Genomic DNA, 21,608 nt, shown 5'->3' with positions numbered 1-21,608 from the left:
CTTACCTCAACACAAGCCCTTAGCCATTCCACCCGTCCTAGATGTGGTGGAAGATGCCTTCTTGGAGTCTGGCATCACCCCTGATGCCCTACCAGCTGCACCCAGGAAACCTGACAGATGCTACAGGGTACTTGACTCCCACAGGTATCTGTTTAAGAACCCTGCAGCTGACCTAGAAGTCTTTACCCAGGGACCCAAAGGGGCTAAGATCAGCTCCTCCAAAAACCCATTACCCTCTGACAAGGAGAGCAGAGCCTTGGACCGATGGAGCAAAAAGGTCTACACTCCAGCTACCTTAGCCATTAGAGCCCTCTGCTGCCAATTTCACATGCTTAAATTTCAACAAAACACTCTGGAATTAATAAAGCAAAACATTTCCACTTTACCAGAGAGTAATACTACCCAGAGAACTAGGAGATTTGATCCACTCCAGCTCTCAAGTGGCAAAGCATTCCCTGCAATGCAGATTTGATGCTCTAGAAGCCTCTAGCAGAGCTGCAGTTTCAGGATCAGTCATCAGAAGGCATGCATGGCTGAGAGAGCAGACTTTGCCTGACCAGGTCGCATCTAAACTTTTGGACGCCCCCTTGGATAGGGAACTACTGTTCGGCCCAAAAGCAGAGGAAGTCATTAAAAAAATGGAAGACAAGGGTAAGTCTATGCAGACAGTCAAAGACTTCCTGCACGTACAGCCTCCCATATTCAGCAGGAACTTTCCAGCAAAACACTGGTCTTTTCCTGCCCAACCCAAAGCTGTTTGTAGGAGAGGGTGCATAGATAGGCCCTCCAGACAGCAGTAGCAAAGCCAGCAAAGGCCCAGGCACTGGCCTTCTACCACACCTAGGCAAGGGAGTTCTAAATCCACTCCTTACTCCAAGGACCTGCAATGACTTCCTCTCTCCCCTCTGCCCCTCCACCACCCCCACCAGGCTAGGAGGAAGGCTGTCCTTGTTCTTAGACAAGTGGCAAACCATCACAACAGATTGGTGGGTACTAAACATCATTTCAAAGGGGTACAGATTCACTTTCAAAGAAAGCCCAAGATTTTCAGGATTCCCAAACTTACCTGCAAACCAAAGAGCAGATGCCGTCCGCCAAATTCAGAAACTGTGTGCTCAGGGATCAGTGCAACCAGTGCCAGAGAAACATGCAGGAAAATTCCTGGTACCCAGAAAAGAGGGCACCTGGCTCCCTGTTCCAGACCTATCCACATTAAATCTATCCCTCCAAGAACAAAATTCAAAATGCTGATCCTTCATGACCTATTACCTATGTTGGCTACAAACGCCTAGCTAGTGACCTTAGATCTCAAAGACACCTACTGTCATATCCCATCAGGGAATCCTGCAGGAGTTTCCTACGTTTCAGAGCAGGCTCAGAGCACTTTCAATTCTCTGCTCTGTGCTTTGGCTTATCTACTGCTCCCAGAGTCTTCACCAAGTGCCTTGCTCCGGTCATTGCCTTTTGCAGACAGCAAAACATCCAGATTTACCCCTATCTGGACGACTGCCTCATTCAGGCAGACACCAAGGAAAAACTCCTGCAAGACCTTACCTTTCCTTTGTCCAACCTCTCCTAACCTCTCTGGGATTCACCATCAACAGGAAGAAATTCCATTTCCAACCCACAAAACAGAAAACCTTCCTAGAAGCCCTCCTGGACACATCTGCCCAAAGAACATTCCTCTCTGCAGAGAAGCAGAGCTTTCTCCCACTATACTTTTCTCAGCTAGCTCGCAAGACACATCTCACAGCAAGGATGTTCCTGCAAGCTCTTGGGTACATGGCTCCCTGCATCCTTCTTGTACCTTTAGCCAGGCTTCACATGAGAAAACTACAATGGTATCTCAAGAACCTATTGAGCCAACATTCACAGTCACTGGAACACCAGCAGCCTCTGATCCCCTGCTTAAGGAAGGAATTTCTGTGGTGGGCAGAAGCTTGTACCCGGAACAGGGGGCTACCCTTCACCACCATTCCCCAAGGCTAGACCATCACCACAGACGCCTCAGACACAGCCTGGGGTGCTCATCTAGGAGACATGTGCACTTAGGGCACCTGGGATCAGGGAGACTTTACCCTCCACATCAACATGAAGGAATTACTGGCGGTGCACAGAGCTATAATAGCATTCAGGAGCCATGTGGTACGTCAGCAAATAGGGGGGAACACACTCATACCACCTGTGACGCTGGCAGACAGCTTCAGTGATGGGTCTGCATCTGATAGCCTAGTACATTCCAGGGGAGAACAACACCCTGGCAGACCACCTTAGCAGGAGTGTCCTCACCTCACACGAGTGGCAGCTACACAAGGACACCTTCCTTTACATCATACACCTCTGGGGATTACCAGAAGTAGACCTGTTTGCTACAATTCAAAACAGGCAGCTAAACAGGTTCTGCTCCAGGGAATTCCATCCACGAGCATGGAAGGTGGATGCTGTCTCCTTTCACTGGGGCAACCTATTTGTGTCCGCTAACCCTCCCATACTACTGATTCCCAGGGAACTTCTAAAGGTCAGGGAGGAAGGGCCAAGGGCTATACTCATTACACCAAACTAGCCCAGACAGCACTGGTAGCCCTTACTTCTCAGCCTAACCAAGGAATTACCCATCAGCCTGCCTCTCACAGAAAAGCTGCTAACCCAAGAAAAAGGGTCAGTACTGCACCCAAATATTCACATACTCAGCTTATCTGCATGGCTTATATCCCAAAGGTGGATAACAGGCCACTACTGAGCAAACAGGTCATGGATATCATTAAGGAGGCCAGAAGGCTCAGTACCAGAAAAATCTTATTTTGCAAAATGGAAAAGATTCACTGCATGGTGCCACAATAAGGGTGAAAACAGCACCCATGTCTCTCTCACCTTGGTTCTGGACTACCTAGCAGAGCTTGTGCAAAAGGAATTGTCTTACTTCTCTATCAAAATCCATGCCTCGTCTATCTCTGCTCATTTTCCAACATAGCAACCTCTATTGTCCCATCCCCTGTTAAAACAATTCCTTAGAGGGGTATCACACATTAGACTTCCTAAGAGGCCATCCACCCCAGCATGGGATTTGAACTTTGTCCTCGAAAAATTGACCTTACCCCCTTTTGAACCAGCTGCCTCAGCAGAAGTAAAGCACCTCTCTTGGAAAACTGCCTTCCTGCTGGCTATAACCTCAGGCAGAAGAGTATCAGAACTACAGGCTCTCATAGCCACTGAACCTTTCATTATTTTTCATCCAGATATGGTATCCCTTAGAACAACCCCCTCCTTTATGCCTAAGGTGATATCTGATGTGGCTCTTAATCAGGCCGTCCATCTCCCTACCTTCTTTCCAAACTCACAAAATAGAGGAGAAAGAATTCTCCATACTTTAGATGTGCACAGTCAGCTTAGATACTACCTAGACAGAACCAAGTCTATCAGAAAGGCTGATCAGCTGCTGGTCAGCTTCGCCCCTAGGGCAGAGGGGAAACCTATATCAAAATAGACCATTTCCAAATAGATATCACACTGCATCCATTTCTGCTACTCTTTTCACGGAAAGGTACCTCCCAAGTCAGTCAGACCCCGTTCTACCAGGGCAGCATCAACTTCCACTGCCTTCCTCAGAGGTGTCCAGGGACATTTTAGAAGCTGCCACCTGGACATCTATTCACACCTTCACAAAACACTACCAGCTGGCTTTCTCCAAATCCAGGGCAGGCTTTGCTTCAGCAGTCCTGCAGGGCATTGTAGCTTCCATTTAAAGCAATAAATGCCTATTCTCCAGTTCCTTCACTGCATTCCTACCACCCTGCCTTTCAGCTTTGGGACTCTTACCACAAGTGATGACTGCAATAGTGAAACATGAAGAACATAGTACAGTTGTGTACACTTACCATAAATGTAGATAGAGTCTGTTCACTGTTGCAGTCCTATTTCTCTCTCACCTTTCCCCCTTTCTCTTCTCCATCTTTCTTATGGCCATACCCAGGTTGGCCTTCTTCAGGTCTTCTTGGAAGTGGTTGGGGGCAAGAAAAACTGATGTAATGGCATTGACTGCCTCTCTCTATAGCACTGAAGACCTGATGCAGGAGGTAAATCCTTTACTCTGGTATTCAGGCCGGCCGAGGGCTACCCAGCAGGGATAACCCACAAGTGATTACTGCAACAGTGAATACACTCGAACATCTACATTTATAGTAAGCATAAACATTTAACTGTACTTTATGGTTAGTTCTTACACAACTTTTCTTTATTTGTGCTGCATTCAACCTTTGCACCCTTTGTGATCAGAGCAATAAATTAATTCTAAAAGGGTTGCTTCCTGATTCATCACCTTCTTTATCTGGCGCTCAAACCCCCTCCAAAGCATACAGCTCCAAGGAAGTAAAAAAGCGAGATCTCTCTGTATCCCCGGGAGCATCTCTGGAGTCTGTAGAGAAACCCCATAGAGCTTCGGATCCGAAGAGTGTCGCCTCCCAATCGGATCCATTGATTCCCTCAGAGCAGATGGAGGTTATCCAGATAAGTGGTTCTCCTCCTCCTTCAGCTCAAAGGTCAGATCCTAGGCTCTCAGATCCAAAAGTCAGGAGCCGATCTCCTAGCTTTGTACTAAAGCCTGTCTCACTTGTCCTGCCCACCAAATTGCTTCAGACTCCGATCAGACATTCCAGACTTGCTTCCTCAGTTTCTTCCAGATCCTCCAGGTGCTTGACGGAAGGGGTAATGCCAACTCCATTCTCTCTTGGATCCATGAGTGCCTCTGCTCAGTCTAGAAAGTCTTCTTCTCCAATCTGACCTGTGGTTTTGGAGCCCCAGGATCCTAGATACCCAAGAGAGTCGGGGTTGGATCTGAGAACGCCCCCTTTTTCAATTCTGGCTACGTCCCTGACCAGCTCTGCTCTGATGCTGTTAGATCAGAGTGGGTCTCTAATCCGAGAGGTCACTGCCAGGTCCGGAAGGTTGGGTTCAGCTCTGACACTGTCGGATCCTTCCCTGCCTCTTATTGCCTTGGCCATTGACAGATCAGGTCCTATTCCCTCTGTAGGGCTCGGAGCGGGGTGGCCCCAACCTTTCATCCTCAGCTGCCTCCGCTCTGGGAAGGTTGGGAGGGGTTTCCCCAGGTCTGTCAGCCTTTCAGGTATTGGAAAGGGCCTTCCTGTCGTCTCATATCTTCGATCCTGTCCCCTGCCCTGCATCTGGTCTGAGCGGTGATCCTTCTTGCTCCTTCAAGTCAACCCTAACCTAGGAAGCCTACACACTCATTCCCCAGAGGGTTTTCCCCATTCTTCCAATACCTCCCCCAAACACAACACTGAGGAGGTTTCTTGAAAGAAGACATGCAAGAGGAGGCACATTGACTTCCTGATGGTGTCCATCACCAAGGACACCAACTTTGGTGAGAGAGAGGGATCCCCTAGATCAGCTATTCCCAAACTGGGGTACATGTACCCCTAGGGGCATGCACTTGATCGTTTAGGGGTCTGCGGGGAAAAATTAGTAATGGCAGAAAAGGGTTTTTTAAATATAAAAAAAATCTCACGCACGCAGGAAGTCTGTCCTATGATAGTCACAGTGCCTAACATATTTAACAGCTATTTCTGAAGGTTGTGTGTCTGTGCTGTGGGCCTGTGGTGTATACAAGAACTCTGTGTGAAAATGACTACCTTATTTAGGAGTGTTTACACATCTTACAGGAAAAGAAGAAACAAAAAAAAATTTCTGGACGGTGGTGAATTGACTTTTTTAAAGAAGTTCTAAGTAAGTAAATTATAACAGTGAGTTGTACACTTCTTTAATGGTATCAGTGTGAGAATTAGATGAGTCAGTGAAACCAGTGCAGCCTTCAGTTGGTACCATTTTTAAACAAGCTCTGGCTTCACAGTTGGCGCAGGCTCATTGGGTGTTGTAGTCCGCGAGTGTAATGCTTGTTGATAAGGTATAGGATATGGTATTGTTAGTCTTTGTGATGTTTGTGGATTTCAAGAAGTTATGATTAGCGTGCGTGATTAAACAGTTAATTTAAATCATAGCTGCATTTTAGGTTCATGTTTCAGACTAGTAACATGCTCAGCTGAATTTAGCATCTTTATTTTTTCTCCGAAACAAAGCCAAACAAATTTTTAATGCTGTCTTAAGAGTGTGGAAAATTTTACATATTTTTATTAACCGCACATCCAGTTAAAGGAGAACACCCCTAAATTCCAAAATTATTGTAATCATATATTGATGCTCTGTACAGTACTGATACATCAAGATCAGTATTTTTCCTGTTCCATTAAACTATGTCTTGCTCCTTGGCAAGTTAGTTATTGAGACTTGCCATATTGATGTAATTGTGCAGTGTGTATTCCTCGTCGTAGAAACTGAAGTTCATTGTTTAAATACAGTGACTCAGTGACATTGTAGTCTGTAGAAGCCATATCAGTAAATGACCCTGGATTGTGCAAATTCATGCATGCTGTATTATATTTATTTTAGCTTCTCTTCAGAGATGGAGAACTAAACTAATGGAATTTTTTGGAATAGTTAAATCTCTTGTTTTTAGCAGTTGCCGGGCCTTCACTTTCTGTCTTACTTGAAGTGTCAGGCTTGCCAGTTCAATGTCACTGTTTGTTGTTCATTAGTGGCAGAAAGTAGTCACAATGAAGTTTAATTGTTAAAGTCCAACTGGGAAGCAAGTGACTTCTTTTCAGTGGAGGCTAGGGTAGAAAAGCTCCAGAATAGGGAAAAAATAATGATAATAAAATGGGAATGATTTGTGCATAGTGATGCAGACATACAGGTGTATGGTAAGAGTAAAGTATTACACTCGTTTAGCAGCCCTAGAAAAATTGTGATAGTTGAAGAAAAGAATTAGAAAAAACATAAATAATATAGTTATTAAAAAGGAAAGAGAAGAAAGAAGAGGTAAAAATGAAGAATAATATAGATGTAAACAGGAAGGAAATGAAAATTGTAGAGAATAAGGAGGGGAAGAGAAAATAGAGGTAGGAAGAGGAAGACAAAAAGAATATGAGAGTGAGAGCATGGGGTAGAGTAAGGCAAAATAACAATGTTATGTCATTATGGTGAGGGTATGTTAGCAGTTATTAAAAAGATACTTGTACCAGCCAGATGGGACAAGTAGTATTAATGGAATGATTAGATGGAAAGGATGGAAGGTTACATACTCATAATGCTATCCAGGAATAGCAGAACAGGAGCAAAGCCTTGAATCTTTCCCAGGACTCTTCAACCTTACTTGAGCTCATAATCACCATTAGTGGTATTTGATTAAAATCATAAATGTTGGCAGTTGATCTGATTGTATGCAAGTCTTCTCTATGTTCATTCTAATCAGTATTTCTCATTTGGTTATTCTTGAGCCTCTCCGTTACACACACACGCACGCACCCACACACACGTGTGTCTATGTGTATGGTTCACTCAGATTTCTATTTTTTTTTCTAATTATAATAAGCTTTCTATTTTAACAAGAGAACAACTATTCCCTATTTGGGAAGATGATAGGTATAAACTATTGATTGGTAATGTGCTTCCAGTCTGGGATCTACAGACCCAGCTTCCTTTTGTTGCACCATGTTCTAATGTAATTTTTGCTGCAGGTGTGGCTGTTAATTTTAATAAGTGTCATGTCAAATAGCACTTGGTTAGAGTTCAGCTGTAACATCCCTCTTTGAAGTAAATGCACTTCCTTTTTTTCTGTTTTGAATGTGCAGTGTTGCCTGTTGTTATAAAATTCAGGAAGGCAAGCAGTTTTACAAATGGTGTGGGCAGCATTTATATATTTATGTAAATAATGTCAGTACATGGACTGATACCTGCCAAATGTACAAGTTTGTTTTAGAAGCAGAGGTGCCATAGATCAAATTGCCAACATCCAGTAGAGCAGAATGAAATACTGAAATATAAAGTTGTTTGTTAGAAGCAACACTTTCATTAGTTACAGATCTCTTTAATGTGGAATTATTCAGATGACTTTTACTTCTGCAGAGATTGTGCATATTGACTGATTTTGATAGATTGTAATGACAAACGTTTGAGGGGCCTTTTATGCTTGAAATGTTCTAAACTGGATAGTTTTGTCATTATTAGTTCACAAGTTTTGCTTCATTGCTTAATTTACTAGAAAGATATTCAAACCTATAAATTTAAAACATGTTGTAATTTAATTATTATATTATGATAATGTACTACAATCAGGAAGGTGAATCAAAAAACGTTTGCATGGTCCTAAAATGTGTGCAAGGTGCCTATGATTTGAAGACAGCCCAAAGTTAAACTTAATCCGCCAGTGGCCAGATGTTTTTTTTTTTTGAATGTGAGTTTTAAAGGCAGAAAAGTTTTAATGCTAAGTCTATTTTCATTGTGAGACTACATTGCTTTGTTTAGCAAATGTCTATCAGTGTTTGTGCTGTAAAATTTGAAATAACAGTTTTAAGTTAAATCCAAGTATCTGTAATCATTGTAAACGTAAAGCAGAAAACAGTATGCAATCAGAGAGTTTTGAACAGAGAAATCGCCAAGTAATGGGACACTGGAATGGCTGTGTGGGGGGACAAAATTACACACAAAAAGTATGAGGGGTACAATTTAGGGAAATGGACTGCCAAGGGGTACGTAAGTCAAAAAAGGTTGGGACTTGCTGCCGTAGATCACCACCTGATGATGTCTCCTTTGCAGACATCCTGGAAATCCTGAAACAAAAGGGTGTGTGGTCTTCCCAACTTCCTTCTTCTGAGAAGTTGGTCTTTTTGGAGGCATTTGGGGCAGGCCCATCTTTGGTGACTCCCCCTCCAGCAGATGAACTTATTGCCCTAATTTCCTGCTAGGTCTGGAAGGAACCTGCCACTGTCGAGCCCATTCCCGAGCATTCAGATAAGTTTCTAGTCCCCCCAGCAGACAGTGCGCAATTGGAGCAAAGGTGTCCCTGTTGATGCCATTGTTGTGGTGGCAGTCATTAAGAAGGAGCTAGCCAAACAGAGCTCCTCTGTTCATCCATCAGACTGGGAGTCCGGGGTGATGGACAGATTCAGAAAGTGCGTCTATGGCTCAGCCACTTTCTCGCTGAGGTAGTTAAATTATTTGGCACACTTTACCCACTTGCAAAGAGACTTGATCAAGGAGCTGTCAAACTCTCTTACTGAAACCATTTCGCTGGAGGACCTCAAAAAGGTCTCCCCCCACCTGACTACTGTATCATTTATTGCTAATTTTTCGTTGAGGTTGATCTCCCACACAGCGGAGGTTACCTTATGAGCAGCAGGATCAGACGTACAGTAGCTGTAAGGAGACATGCCTGGATGAGGCTATGTGACTTTAAGGCATCCTTTGTTAATGCCCCCTTTGATGGTTCCTCTCTGTTTGGACCATCAGTTAAAGATAAGCTTACCTACAGCGAACAACAAGGAACAATCCTGTCTGCCATGGGAATTAAGTTTTCTAACCCTCAGTGGACCTTTTCTAGAAACCAGCAAGGATGGAAGAAAACTTGGTCCAGGAAATCTCAGGGGCCTTTTCAAGACCCACGCGGGGAAACGTCCCCCAGAGGCAAAAGGGAAGGTTTAATGGTAGACACCGTCCCAGAGGCAGAGGGGGTCCTCAAAACCATGACTTCAGAAATTCTTTTTCTGACAGGCCCTGTCATCTCCCCTGAAGGTCTACCCAACTGTCCATCTCTGGAGGCAGTCAGAGGTTGTGTTTCCCTGCACCTAGACGCATGGACAGACATTACAAACAACACTTGGGTGCTAAGCTTAATATCCAGAGGTTATTGCATTCCCTTTTCCCTTCCACTGACAGGACCCAGGAGGAAACTCTCTGATGTTCCACCCAGCCAGAGGAGGTACACAGCTCAAGAAATTTAAAAGCTACTACTAAAGAGAGTCATCCAAGAGGTCCAAACCAAACAGGATTCAGAACTCACTCCTGCTTCATTTTGGTGCCAAAGAAAAGAGGGGACCTAAGACCAATTTTGGATCTCAGCAGTCTGAATCTCTGTATAAAGAAGTCAAAGTTCTGAATGGTCATGGTTCAGACCATCCTGCCTCTTCTGCACAAATATGATTGGATGTGCTGTATAGATCTCCAGGATGCATACTATCACATCAAAACAGACAGGTGCTCCGGGAGACACCTGCGCTTTCGGCTGTGGGACAGTTACTACCATTTCAGAGTACTGCCCTTTGGGTTTATCACAGCCCTCAGGTATTTACCAAATGTATGGCATTCATACCAGTTCACTTGAAGCTCAAAGGATACCAGGTGTTTCCCTTTCTCGACAACTGGCTCCTCACTGCCCCAACAAGTCATCAACTTTTGCAAGTCAGAGATTACTTGCTTCAGATCTCCAGTTCCCTAGGCTTCACAATAAATCTTGCAAAATCTAAGCTGACTCCTGTACAAGCTCTAGAATTCATAGAAACTCAACTGAATGTGACAAATCAAATGGCTTCACTACCGCTTCACCACGTCACATCTCTGGGAAGTCAATTGGGGGACTTACTATCTCGTCCGTCCCTGCTAGCAAAACTAACATTGCAAGCTCTTGGATCAATGTCAGCTGCCATTATTCTAGTTCCTGTAGCAAGATTCTTCATGCAGATTTTCCAGTGGACCTTAGCGGTCCAGTGGTCTACCAGCCTGTATCTCTCCCCATCAGGCAGTCTACAGTTTGCAAACATCATATTCGATGGTGGATACAGTCAGACGATCTATCTTTGGGCAGGCCATTCTCTCTTCCCCCTTCAATAACCACAGTGACCACAGATGCCTCCCAATTGGTGTGGGGCTGCATTACAAGGGAAGGATGGTCCCAAGGTGTGTGGTCCCCCTGGAGACCAAGCTGCATATAAATGTCATCGAGATGACAGCAGTCCTTCTAAAGGTTTTTCAGGACATGCTCCATCTAGGGACTGTGGCTCTCCATACAGACAACATGTCAGAAGTCTGGTACATCAAGAACAAGGAGGAACCCGTTCCTATCCATTGTACAGAGAGGCCGTGAGGGTTTGGGAATGGGTGATCTCCTCAGACCGCTTTCTAATTGCAACCCACATACCAGGGTAAACCAACATGCCAGCAGACAAATTAAGCAGATCCATTCTGAATCCTCATGAGTGGTCCTTCAGTCAGTCAGTAGCGAACATGATATTCAGCCATTGGGGCCAGCCTTGCTGTGATCTATTTTCCTCTCTCCTCAGCAACAAGTGCATCAGGTACTTTGCTCTGATCCCCCCTCTTGGAGAGTTAGTGAGGGATGCTTTGATTCATGATTGGCCTCTGGGTCTCCTTTATGCTACCCTCCTCTCCCATTGATCCCCAAGTTTCTGCAGAAAGCAAACAGGCTGAAGAGCTCAGTCATCCTGATTGCTCCCTTTTGGCCTTGACAGGTATTGTTTCCCTTCCTATGGTCTCACCTGAAATATACTCCATGGATACTGGAGCCCAATCAGGACCTCCTCTCTCAGCTGATGGAGTTTTATTATCCCAGTCACCATACCCTCAAGTTGACTGCATGCTTTCTCCAATTCCAGTGATAGGATGATGTTCTAAGATCACTTCCCTGGTGCATGACATCATGGCTTCTCAGAAACCTTCCACTAAGAGAGTCTACATGAGTAAATGGAAACCTTTCTGTATTTGGGCCTCTAAAGAGAACATTCACCCCTTTTCAGTGACTACTTCTGCCATCCTCCTTTTCTTCAATACTTTTTTTAAAGACGGGGCTAGTTTCGCTACTATTAAACATCAGCTAGCAGCAATCTCCAATTTCCACACTGGAGACGAATCCTCTTCTCTGTCAGCTTCTAGGCTATGTAAAGCATTTATGAAAGGAATATTCCTCCTTAGATCTCACATAAAAGACCCCTCTCCTCCTTGGGACCTCACTGTGGTTCTACAGGGGTTAACTCACAAACCCTTTGAACCAGTAAACAATTGTGATACGAAATTTCTTTCTTTCAAAACTATCTTTCCGGTGTCTGTCACTTCAGCTAGAAGAATTTCCAAACTCCAGGTCTTATTAGCTAGACCTCTTCACATTGTTTTCCATGAGGATAGGGTTTCCCTATGCAGTAGCCCTTCCTTTACGCCTAAAGTGGCCAGGGAAAACTAACATTAATCAAGCCATTCAATTGCCAGTCTTCTTTCCAAACTTTACTAGAAGAAGTAGAGGAGAATACATGCTACATCTTCTGGACGTTCATGGACAATTGCGTTTTTATCTTCACAGAACAAAGCAGTACAGGAAGGTGGACCAGTTATTTGTATCCTTCTTGCCTAGATCAAGCAGTTTCCAGAATTTCCCAGGCTAAATGGATTACTGGCTACAGTTCATGGATTTATTTCCAAAAAGGGTTGGAATTGCCTCACCCTCCCAAAGCCCATTCCACCAGATCTATGGCTACTTCATCCTCCTTTTCATCTAGAATGCCAGTTGATGATATTTGCACTGTAGCCACTCGGTCAAACAATCATACCTTTGTTGCTCATTACAAATTGGACATTGTGTCTAGAAACAGGGCTTCCTTTGGCTTAACATTGCTCCTGCATATCCTTCCTTGAGGGCCTCCCAAGAATCACGTAGCTTGGGACTCTTGACCCATCAGTGAGGAAGAATGAAAAGGACATCAGATTTAAAAGTTATGTACTTACCTACCATAACTTGGCATCTGTGTTGTCCATTTTCATTCTTCCCAGACATCCCCCTGCCTTGTCTCTGCTAGAAGGATATTCAGAAGACTTTGGAACACACATGTCCCAGGTATGAGCCTCAGTCTCTCTACTGTCTATTCGGTATCTATTATCCAGTGGGTAGTAAGGCAGTAAACTTGATCTGAGGAGTAGGGGGTGGTATAGAGCAGTATGGGTAGAGATTTGGATGCAAGTCTGAAAAATGCGGCTGAGTCAGATCTGAGGGTCGGATCGGTAACCCATCAGTGAGAAAGAATGAAAATGAACAACACAGATGCCAAGTTATGGTAAGAATATAATTTTTAATTTACAGAATTCAGCTGTATGTCATAGGATGGGGTACTTCTTATAAATGTTGAGCCCCTTTCAAATCAGTGTAGAAAATATGCAAAGCCTACTAGAAGTAGTTTCTGAGAATGCATACCATAAAATAAGGAGCAAGTAGTTATCGAGAACTTCAAATTATTGGTTAGTAATGCAGTAAGTACAACTAAGGAAAATAAAAATCATGAGAAGAAGTTATGATACAGTGCACAAGCTACAAATGCAAAGCTGAATGTAAAAATTATAAATGATGAGGTTTGGAAGGTTATGTATCTTTGTTTTAATCTTTTGTAGGCTGGTTTCCCACCAGGTGTAGTAAACATCATTCCTGGATATGGACCCACTGCGGGGGCTGCAATATCATCACATATGGATGTTGATAAAGTTGCATTCACTGGCTCTACTGAGGTAATACTTAAGGTTCCATTTTTCCAGTTTGTCTGCATTTTATACGACTGTTCTATTAATTTGTAATTGCTGATTTGCTTGCATTTGCTTACCAGGAAAGTCTGGGATGGGAGTTGTTGGAAGCACTGCAGTGATGCATTTTGTTCCACAGTTAATAATTATCAAAAGGCAGAACTTTAGAATTCATTTATATAGGAATACTACAAAGATTGAATAGATCATTCATTCTATTAAGTACAAGTAGCAGAAGACATTCAGCAGGTAATGTAAATTAAGATGATCATATTTTATAAGTATCTTTTTCATGATTACTTCGTTGATTCATTGGTAACTCTTTACAACCATACTGTTTCTATTCTTGGGACTAACACTCCCTGCGTATGGTTTTAAGGTTCCCAACCAATTACTAGACTTTTCATCTCTGGCTGTTATTCTTGCTGCTATTAGAATCCCAAGAATATTCATTAAAGATCCAACAGTTGCAATTTTGTGCAGTGAAAGTATGTGGATACTTTACAGATACTATAAAATTGTAAATGCTGCTTATATGACTTGACTCTAGATGCGTCATATCAGAGTTATAGTCTGTCTACTGACCTAATTGCATCTGCACTGCCAGTTATGGCTTTCCGACTTAATGTTTCCAAAACTGTTATGTGGATGTTATTGTTTCTGAATAGTTTTTCTTCTATAAACTATATTCCTTGTTAATGTGTCCTGAGTACCTGGAATGTGCATGACAAAGACCACCATCACCGAGTTGTATGTCTATAAATTTAAATAAATTGCTAAAATAAATTAGTAATCTCACTGAGAATATATTACTCAAAGACCAGTCCATTGCGACTGACTGAAAGAGTGCTTTGTTGAAAAAAAATGAATGCAGGATTAAAACTGTCTACATCTGCTCCACATTATTTTAACTCCGTGACCAAACCTCATAGAAAAATGAAATAATTTCATGTTTCCCTGAAGCACTATTTTGTAGGTCATAGACTTTTGAGTAATCGGTCATCAGTGAAATGTATTCTAGTCATTCATTGAGTGTTTTGACATCAGCTAATGTAGTGTATACTCTACAAACATGTGTCAGCTGTTCAAGATATCCATCTTCTGTTGTTCATTATCCACAATAGGTGTTTCATATTAATTACAAACTTTATACAATCAATCTTCAGTGACATGCCCTGGCACCTCAGAGTGGGGTCATCCTTCTGTGTAGTCTCTTCACATTACATATCATTAATTACGTCAGCAGGCACCCTTCTCCCTCGCCTGAATGGTGAGCACTGTGATGGTTGCTAGATCAATAGTGGGAGCTAGCAGGAGCTTAGTTTTGGGTAATTGTTTGAATTTAATGTGTTATTGTCTCTCTGACACTTCATACATACAGTGAGGACCCCTGCCACTTGTGTTTACACAAAGGTAACAATCTGTTTCTATAAGAGAAAAGATTACTCAATGTCCACGGTTATGTGACTGTATTTAAGACGTAGCAGATGTCCTATCAATGCATTGTCCCATTTGGCAGGATGGCACTTCATAAGTACAGAATATTAGTAAGTATGATGAAAAGGGTCTTAGTAAGATAGCTGTGATAAAAAGGGGTGGAACCCCTTAAAAGATGCAGGCCAGTTCTGTTGATTGCCAGAGTACATTATTCATAGTAATGGAAACCTGTTTCTTGATGAGATGTATTGAACTGCATATCTAAACGTATTGAATTGAAAAATATTTCTTTCTTTAAACATTTTGTAGACTTCTTTTCACAGACCTAAAGATTTTGTTTGTATCCTTTGTTGTCTAAGAAATTAAATATGAGATGTTATGTAGTCCTATCTCGCCGTAATTCTTGCTGGATGGGTTCGGAGCCGATACTAAAGCTCGAGAGCTTTTACTGGCTCGAGGCTAACCCCTATCCCATGGTGCCTCAAGGCAATTCCCCAGTTCTCGTTTGCCGCAAAAAACTTTGAGGTTGTCTCCTTGCTGGCTCGTTGGCTAAGTAATAGATTTATTTACTAAATCTTGTCCTTTTCCAACCTTTTCTTCTTTTTTTACATCCTTTATTAATGTTATCTTATTGTGTGAATGTTCTGCGAGTTTTGACCTCTTTTTTTCCCCATAGGATTGTACGGCCCATTTAAGTTAGAGGGCCATAGTTGCCCATTTAAGTTAGAGGGGCTTTCCTCCCTGTGTGCATGTTTAAAAAAAAAAAAAAAGTTTACAATATACGATAGACTCTCCTTTTCTGTCTTTACTATCTTAGTTGTTATTGTTACCTTAGTAGATAGTAGCTTAGTTAGTATTGTTGTCTTCTCTAGCTAGACTATAGTTTTTCTGTTAGAATGTCTAAAGAAAAGGACAGCGAACATAAGGACCATCGCCCTTGAGGGTTTAAAAATGTGACTGATGCTCACAAAAGATGTCTTTGACAGACAGTCACACCAGTTGCGTGTACTGTTTAGGTGAAGCTCATTTGCAAGAGCCCTGTACCTTTTGCCATGCATTCAGTACCAGGGTCTTGAATGAGAGAAAACGTAAACTCATTGATAGGGGTCTTATGACCAGTTACTTCCAGGAAAAGCTTGAACTTGGTCAGGCAGTTCCTAAGACTTCAAAACCTAAATCTTTGGCCCCAGTTTCAAAGCCGTCGAAACAGACCAAAGCGTCAGAGCCAAGGAGTTCTGGCTCCGATTCAGCTTCTTCCATATTGGTACCGTCGGTCTCCTCGGTGCCGTGGCAACCTTCGGTGCCGAGACAATTATCTGATATTGACCCTGTGTCACCTACTTTGAGATCTCCTATTTATGTTGAGGAGATCTCCTTCCGTCTCCACCCGATCCTCCAGGACACTCTAAGATGAGGACATCAAGCGGGTGGTGAAGAGGTTGTGTTCAGATCCAGTCTGGCAAAGAAATTAGCCCCTCTGGACCCAAAGGCCTCGAAGCCGACCCTTTTGCAAACCACTGCTCCTCCTCCGTCTGCTTCGCTCTCAGAGCCAATCACTTCAGGTTGTTCAGTCTTGGATCCGTCGGTTCCGGGGATCCTCCCTGCTTCCTCAAAACCAATTACTGTATCCTCAGTGGCTCAGTCTCAGCCGAGGGATCTGGGAGCCGATGCTCTCAAATCGACTCCGAGGGGGACAGTCACCCTGGGCTTTCTTCGGAACCAACCCTCCCTCTCTGTGCCTCAGCTCAACTCAGCTCGGCTCCCACATCTGCTTCTGAGCCTTTCCCCCTGCCTAGGAGCCAACCATCCGTCTCCTCAGAGCGGAGGTCTTCTTCAGAATGGGGGGAAAGATTTTCAAAGCAATAGAGAAGGCTTTATCCTCTGCAAAAGCCATACCTTTGGAACCTGTGCCCCACCAGCAGCAGGCAGCAACCTCTTCTCCTCTCCACTCCCACAGCATAGGGGAACCAGAGACCCAAGCAGCCCCCATTGGAGGTGCCCCCTCTTCAGAGACCTTCCCGGATTATCCCACTGGAGAACTCCCTTGGAAGAGACTGTGTAAGAGGAAGCATGTTGACGCACCTAAGTCTGTCACTTCTGACACTGATTTGGAGGCATCAAAAGGGTCCCCTAGATCCCCCTCTGAGGATGTCTCCTTTTCTGACATCCTAGAAATCCTTAGACAGAGGGGTGACTGGAAGACCTCTAATCCTACTGAGGATCCTACTGAGGATGAATCAGTGTATCTTGAGGCCTTTGGTTCCCGATCTTCCACCTCCTGAGTGACACCGCCTTATGACCAACTCTTAGGGGTCATATTGCGGAAAGCCTGGACCTCGCCAGACTCAGTAGAGAGGAGGCCAAATAAATTCATGATGGCACTTGAAGATAAGTCTTTTCTTACCAAAGGAGATGTTCTTCGTGTTTCACTGTTGCAGTCATAACTGTAGGGTGCTCCTGCCGGCAGGCAGCCCGAGGTCGGCCAGAATCCCAAAGTCTGGGTCCGTATCCTGGGTACATAGCCCTCAGCCGACGCCATCTTCTCCAGTCTTTCTTGCGTGGAAAGCAGCTCGCAAAAGGTTGGCGATTTTCGAACAGCATTCTTGGTTTTGTCGGTCCGGTTGTTACTTCTCTTCTCAAAGCTAAGTAGAATCTTTTTCTTGTTCCTCCGATGTCAGAAAAAGTTAATAATTGTATAGCGTGTGGGAAACAAATACCTCATAAAGATTTCCACTCTTACTGTCTACCTTGCTTAGGCCTTGACTTCTTGTTGTCGGTTCTGTGCCAGGTTCAACTCGTACTATCACTGGGCTTTAAATTATTTTGGCAGGCGCTTCAATTACAGAATGTCGGATACTACCGGAGTTCAAAGAAGCGCAAAGATAAAGACAGGCCTCCGAGGTCCAAACAGGACTCGTTGCAGCTGGAGCCAGCGTCCGGTTCGGCTGTCGCCAGTGAGGCGCCGCTTCTGAACCGATGGGGACTCCCATGGGGAGCCATCAAGGCCCACTTTTAACTGCTGCAGGACCCCTTCAGATGGGTCCGGAACCGCTGTGCAGGTACCGGCTTCTGAGGGGGTTTTCAGGCCTACTCACATTACTATTTCAAAGGCAAAGACAAAGACTCCTTCCAAGTCTAAAGTTTCAGCTCAAGCTGCTTCTGAATCCACTCCCAAGACACAAAAACAATTATTGAGGATGGCTGAGAAAAGGCCTCGACAGGATGTTACTCTGGATTCTTCTGACCAGGCCTCTGTCTCTTCTGTTTCTTCCTCTGATCAGGACTATTCCTTTCCCCCTTATGAGGATTCGGATGCTGAGGAATCTTTGCCCTCGGCCTCTCCGCCTGAGGATTTTTCTTTTGGGGAAACCTTGCATGAGATGAGGGAACATTTTCATTGAGAAGGACAGGAATATTCTGCTTCCAAAAAGAGGCTTAGAGAATTTCTTCTTCTTCCTCAGCATAGGCCTTTAGCTATCCCTCCTGTTTTGGACATTGTGGATGATGCTTTTTCTGAGGCTATTTTGAATCCTGATTCCATGCCTCCTGCTCCTTCTAAGCCTGATAGATTTTATAGGGTTCCTGACTCTCATTTATTTCTATTTAAAAATCCTTCTGCAGACCCTGAAACTATTTCTCAGGGTTCTAAGGCTGCTAAGGTTGCTACTTCTAAAAATCCTATTCCCTCTGAGAAGGATTCTCGTGCTTTAGACAGGTGGGGCAAAAAGGTATATACTTCTGCTACCCTTTCTGTAAGGGCATTAAATTGCCAGTTTCATATGTTTAAATACCAGCAATTTCTTTTGTCTGTTTTAAAGCAAAAGCTTGCCTGCTTGTGCAGAGGATAAGGAACTTCAGGATGTTTTGCATGCTGAACAGGTTAACAAGCATAGCTTACATTGTGGTTTTGATGCTTTGGATGCTTCCTGCAGGGCTGCTGCCTCTGGTACTGTGATTAGGAGACATGGAACAAAGTTTGCCTGAACAGGTTAAGGCTAAGTTATTAGATGCCCCTGTTCAACATGATGTTCTTTTTGGTTCTAAGGCTGAGGAAGTTATTAAAAAGATGGAAGAAAAGGCAAAGTCCATGCAGACTGTAAAAGATTTCTTGCAGGTTCAGCCTCCTAGATTTTCCAGGAATTGGCCCACTAAAAATTGGTCCTTTCCCAGGCCTCAAAGGGGAAGATATAGATGCTCCAGAGGCCGTGGTCAAAGATCTAGACAATGGACTGCTTCTTCACCTAGAAGGGAGAAGACAGATCCCAATCTCTTTACAGGAATTGGATTCATATTACCCAGGACAAATCGGTATTGCATGTGATTTTAAAAGGTTACAAGTTCCACTTTCACACTTTGCCAAGGACTCACGGTTGGCCAGATCTGCCAAAACTTCAATGGTCAGAGGCCTTAACTCAAGTGGATGCTCTTCTGGCCATGAGAGCCATAGAGCCTGTTCCACTCTTGGAAATGGGAAAAGGATTTTATTCAAGGCTGTTTCTGGTTCCCAGAAAACAAAACTCTTGGAGACCTATTCTGGACCTTTCTGTGTTGATGGTGACATTGGACTTAAAGGAAGCCTATTTGCATATCCCTATCAGACAAGAGAAATTCCTCAGGTTCAAGGCAGGTTCGAGGCACTTTCAATTCTCTGTTCTGCCCTTTGGTTTATCTACTAGTCTTCACCAAGTGCCTGGCACCAGTAGTGGCACTGCCTTATTCAGGCAGACAGCAAAGATCTTCTGCTTCAACACCTAGACTTCTTCTCCTCTTACTGGGATTCTCAGTGAACATAAAAGTCACATTTGATCCCTTCTCAACAAATGGTATTCTTGGGAGCCCTCTTAAACACAACCTTACAAAGGGCCTACCTCACTCCAGAAAAACAAACTCAGCTGGCTTCTACTTTCAACACCTTGGCAACTCTATCTCAGCTCACTGCAAGGAAATTCCTGCAGGCTCTGGGCTACATGGCTTCCTGCATTCTGTTGATTCCAAGCTTCACATGAGAAAGCTTCAATGGTATCTGAAAAGTGTATGGTCACAGCATTATCACGATCTGGATATTCTGATTCCTCTGATCCCTGCCTCCAGAAGGAGTTCCTCTGGTGGTCCAGGACATGCATTTTCTCAACCTACTCAAATCCTAACCACGGCGGATTATGCTTGGGAGCACATTTTCTAGACAATTGCCAGCAAGGAACCTGGACAAAGGACCATCTTCACTGGCACATCAATCTGAAGGAGATGTTGGCAGTTCAAAATGCCCTTTTGGCCTTCAAGCACCTTTTACAACCAGGCCCTCTGCTAATACACCACGGTCATGTGGTACATCAACAAACTGGCTATGAGTTTATGGGACACAGCTCTAAATTTGAATCTGCATCTCCAGGCTCAATTCATTCCAGGAAAACAAAATCTTTTAGCAGACAGCCTGAGCAGAAACATTTCAGATCCTCACGAATGGATGCTAGACACCAACTTGTTCAAAAGGATTACTGCAGTTTGGGGATGTCCCCAGATAGATCTGTTCGCATCCCATCTCAATCATCAGCTGCCTCGCTTTTGCACCAGGTCCTTCCACAAAACAGCATGGAGAGTGTATGCCCTGTCTTTCAGTTGGAGAAGTCTGTCTGCATATGCCTTCCTCCTCTTCCTCTACTGCCTCGGGTACTACTGAAGATAAAGCAGGACAAGCCCAAGTTCCTCATCTTGATTGCTCCAAATTGGCCTCGACAGTTTTGGTATCCGACTCTAAAGCTCCTGTTCTTCCACTGAAATTCAACCTCAAGACCCTTTGCAGCTTGGCTCTTCAAAGGAATTTGATTGCCTCTAGTCTTCCCAAACAAGTTTTGGATGTTCAAATCTTATGCCTCTAAATGGAAGAGGTTTTCTATTTGGATGCGATCTCTCCTCTATTTTGCTTTACCTTTATCTAAGGGACTTTCATTTTCTTCCATTAAGATTCATGCTTCCATTTCAGTTCTGCTCCTCCTGCATCCTTTGGTGAAGCAGTTTTTGACCTGCCTGGGATCTTAATTATGTTTTAGAAAAACTTACTTTGCCTCCTTTTGAGCCTGCTGCATTTTCAGATATTAAGTTTCTATCTTGGAAGACTGTTCTTTTGTTAGCTTTGACCTCTGCCAGAAGGGTCTCAGAGTTGCAAGCTCTTATGGCTGTGGAACCTTACCTTATTTTCCATCAGGACAGAGTATCCTTCATGCCTAAGGTGATTTAGTGGCCTTGAATCAGACAATTCACCTTCCTACTTTCTTTCCAAATCCTCAAAATAAAGGGAAAGGATTTTGCATTCATTGGATGTGCACAGACAGTTAAGATTTTACTTGGACAAGACTAAAGATTTCAGAAAGTCTAACCAACTGTTTGTTTCCTTTGCCTCCAGTTCAAACCTATTTCTAAACAAACCATTTCCAAATGGATTGCTTATGGGATCAGATTTTGTTACACTCATCATGGTAAACAGTTTCCTGGAACCATTAGAAGTCATTCTACTAGAGCAGCTGCTACTTCTACAGCTTTTCTCAGATTGTGTACACCTACCATAAATGTAGATGTTCGAGTGTTTTTCCTTTTTGTGGTGTATTTGTGTTTCCTTGTTTGGATTCATTTTTTTTTATTGGAGTATTCTGACATCTAGCCAACGCCGACCCAGACTTTGGGATTCTGGGCACCCTACAGTTATGACTGCAACAGTGAAGACACTCGAACATCTACATTTATGGTAGGTGTACACA

General features: G+C 43.6%; 1 protein-coding gene across 1 annotated transcript in view; it reads left to right on the top strand.

Annotated features, from left to right (window-relative positions):
• Positions 1–21,608, top strand: part of ALDH2 (aldehyde dehydrogenase 2 family member) — a 1,229,710-nt gene that overhangs the window by 779,016 nt on the left and 429,086 nt on the right. Inside the window, exon 7 of the mRNA XM_044068619.1 lies at positions 13,294–13,407. Within this exon, the coding sequence (XP_043924554.1) occupies positions 13,294–13,407 (114 nt within the window). The remainder of the gene's footprint in view (positions 1–13,293; positions 13,408–21,608) is intronic.

The sequence above is a fragment of the Protopterus annectens genome, chromosome 4.part0 (genome assembly GCF_019279795.1).
Source record: "Protopterus annectens isolate FY-2018-M chromosome 4.part0, PAN1.0, whole genome shotgun sequence".
NCBI lineage: Eukaryota > Metazoa > Chordata > Ceratodontiformes > Protopteridae > Protopterus > Protopterus annectens.
The sequence above is the reverse complement of the archived record's forward strand: the minus strand, read 5'-3'. Positions and strand labels throughout refer to the sequence as shown.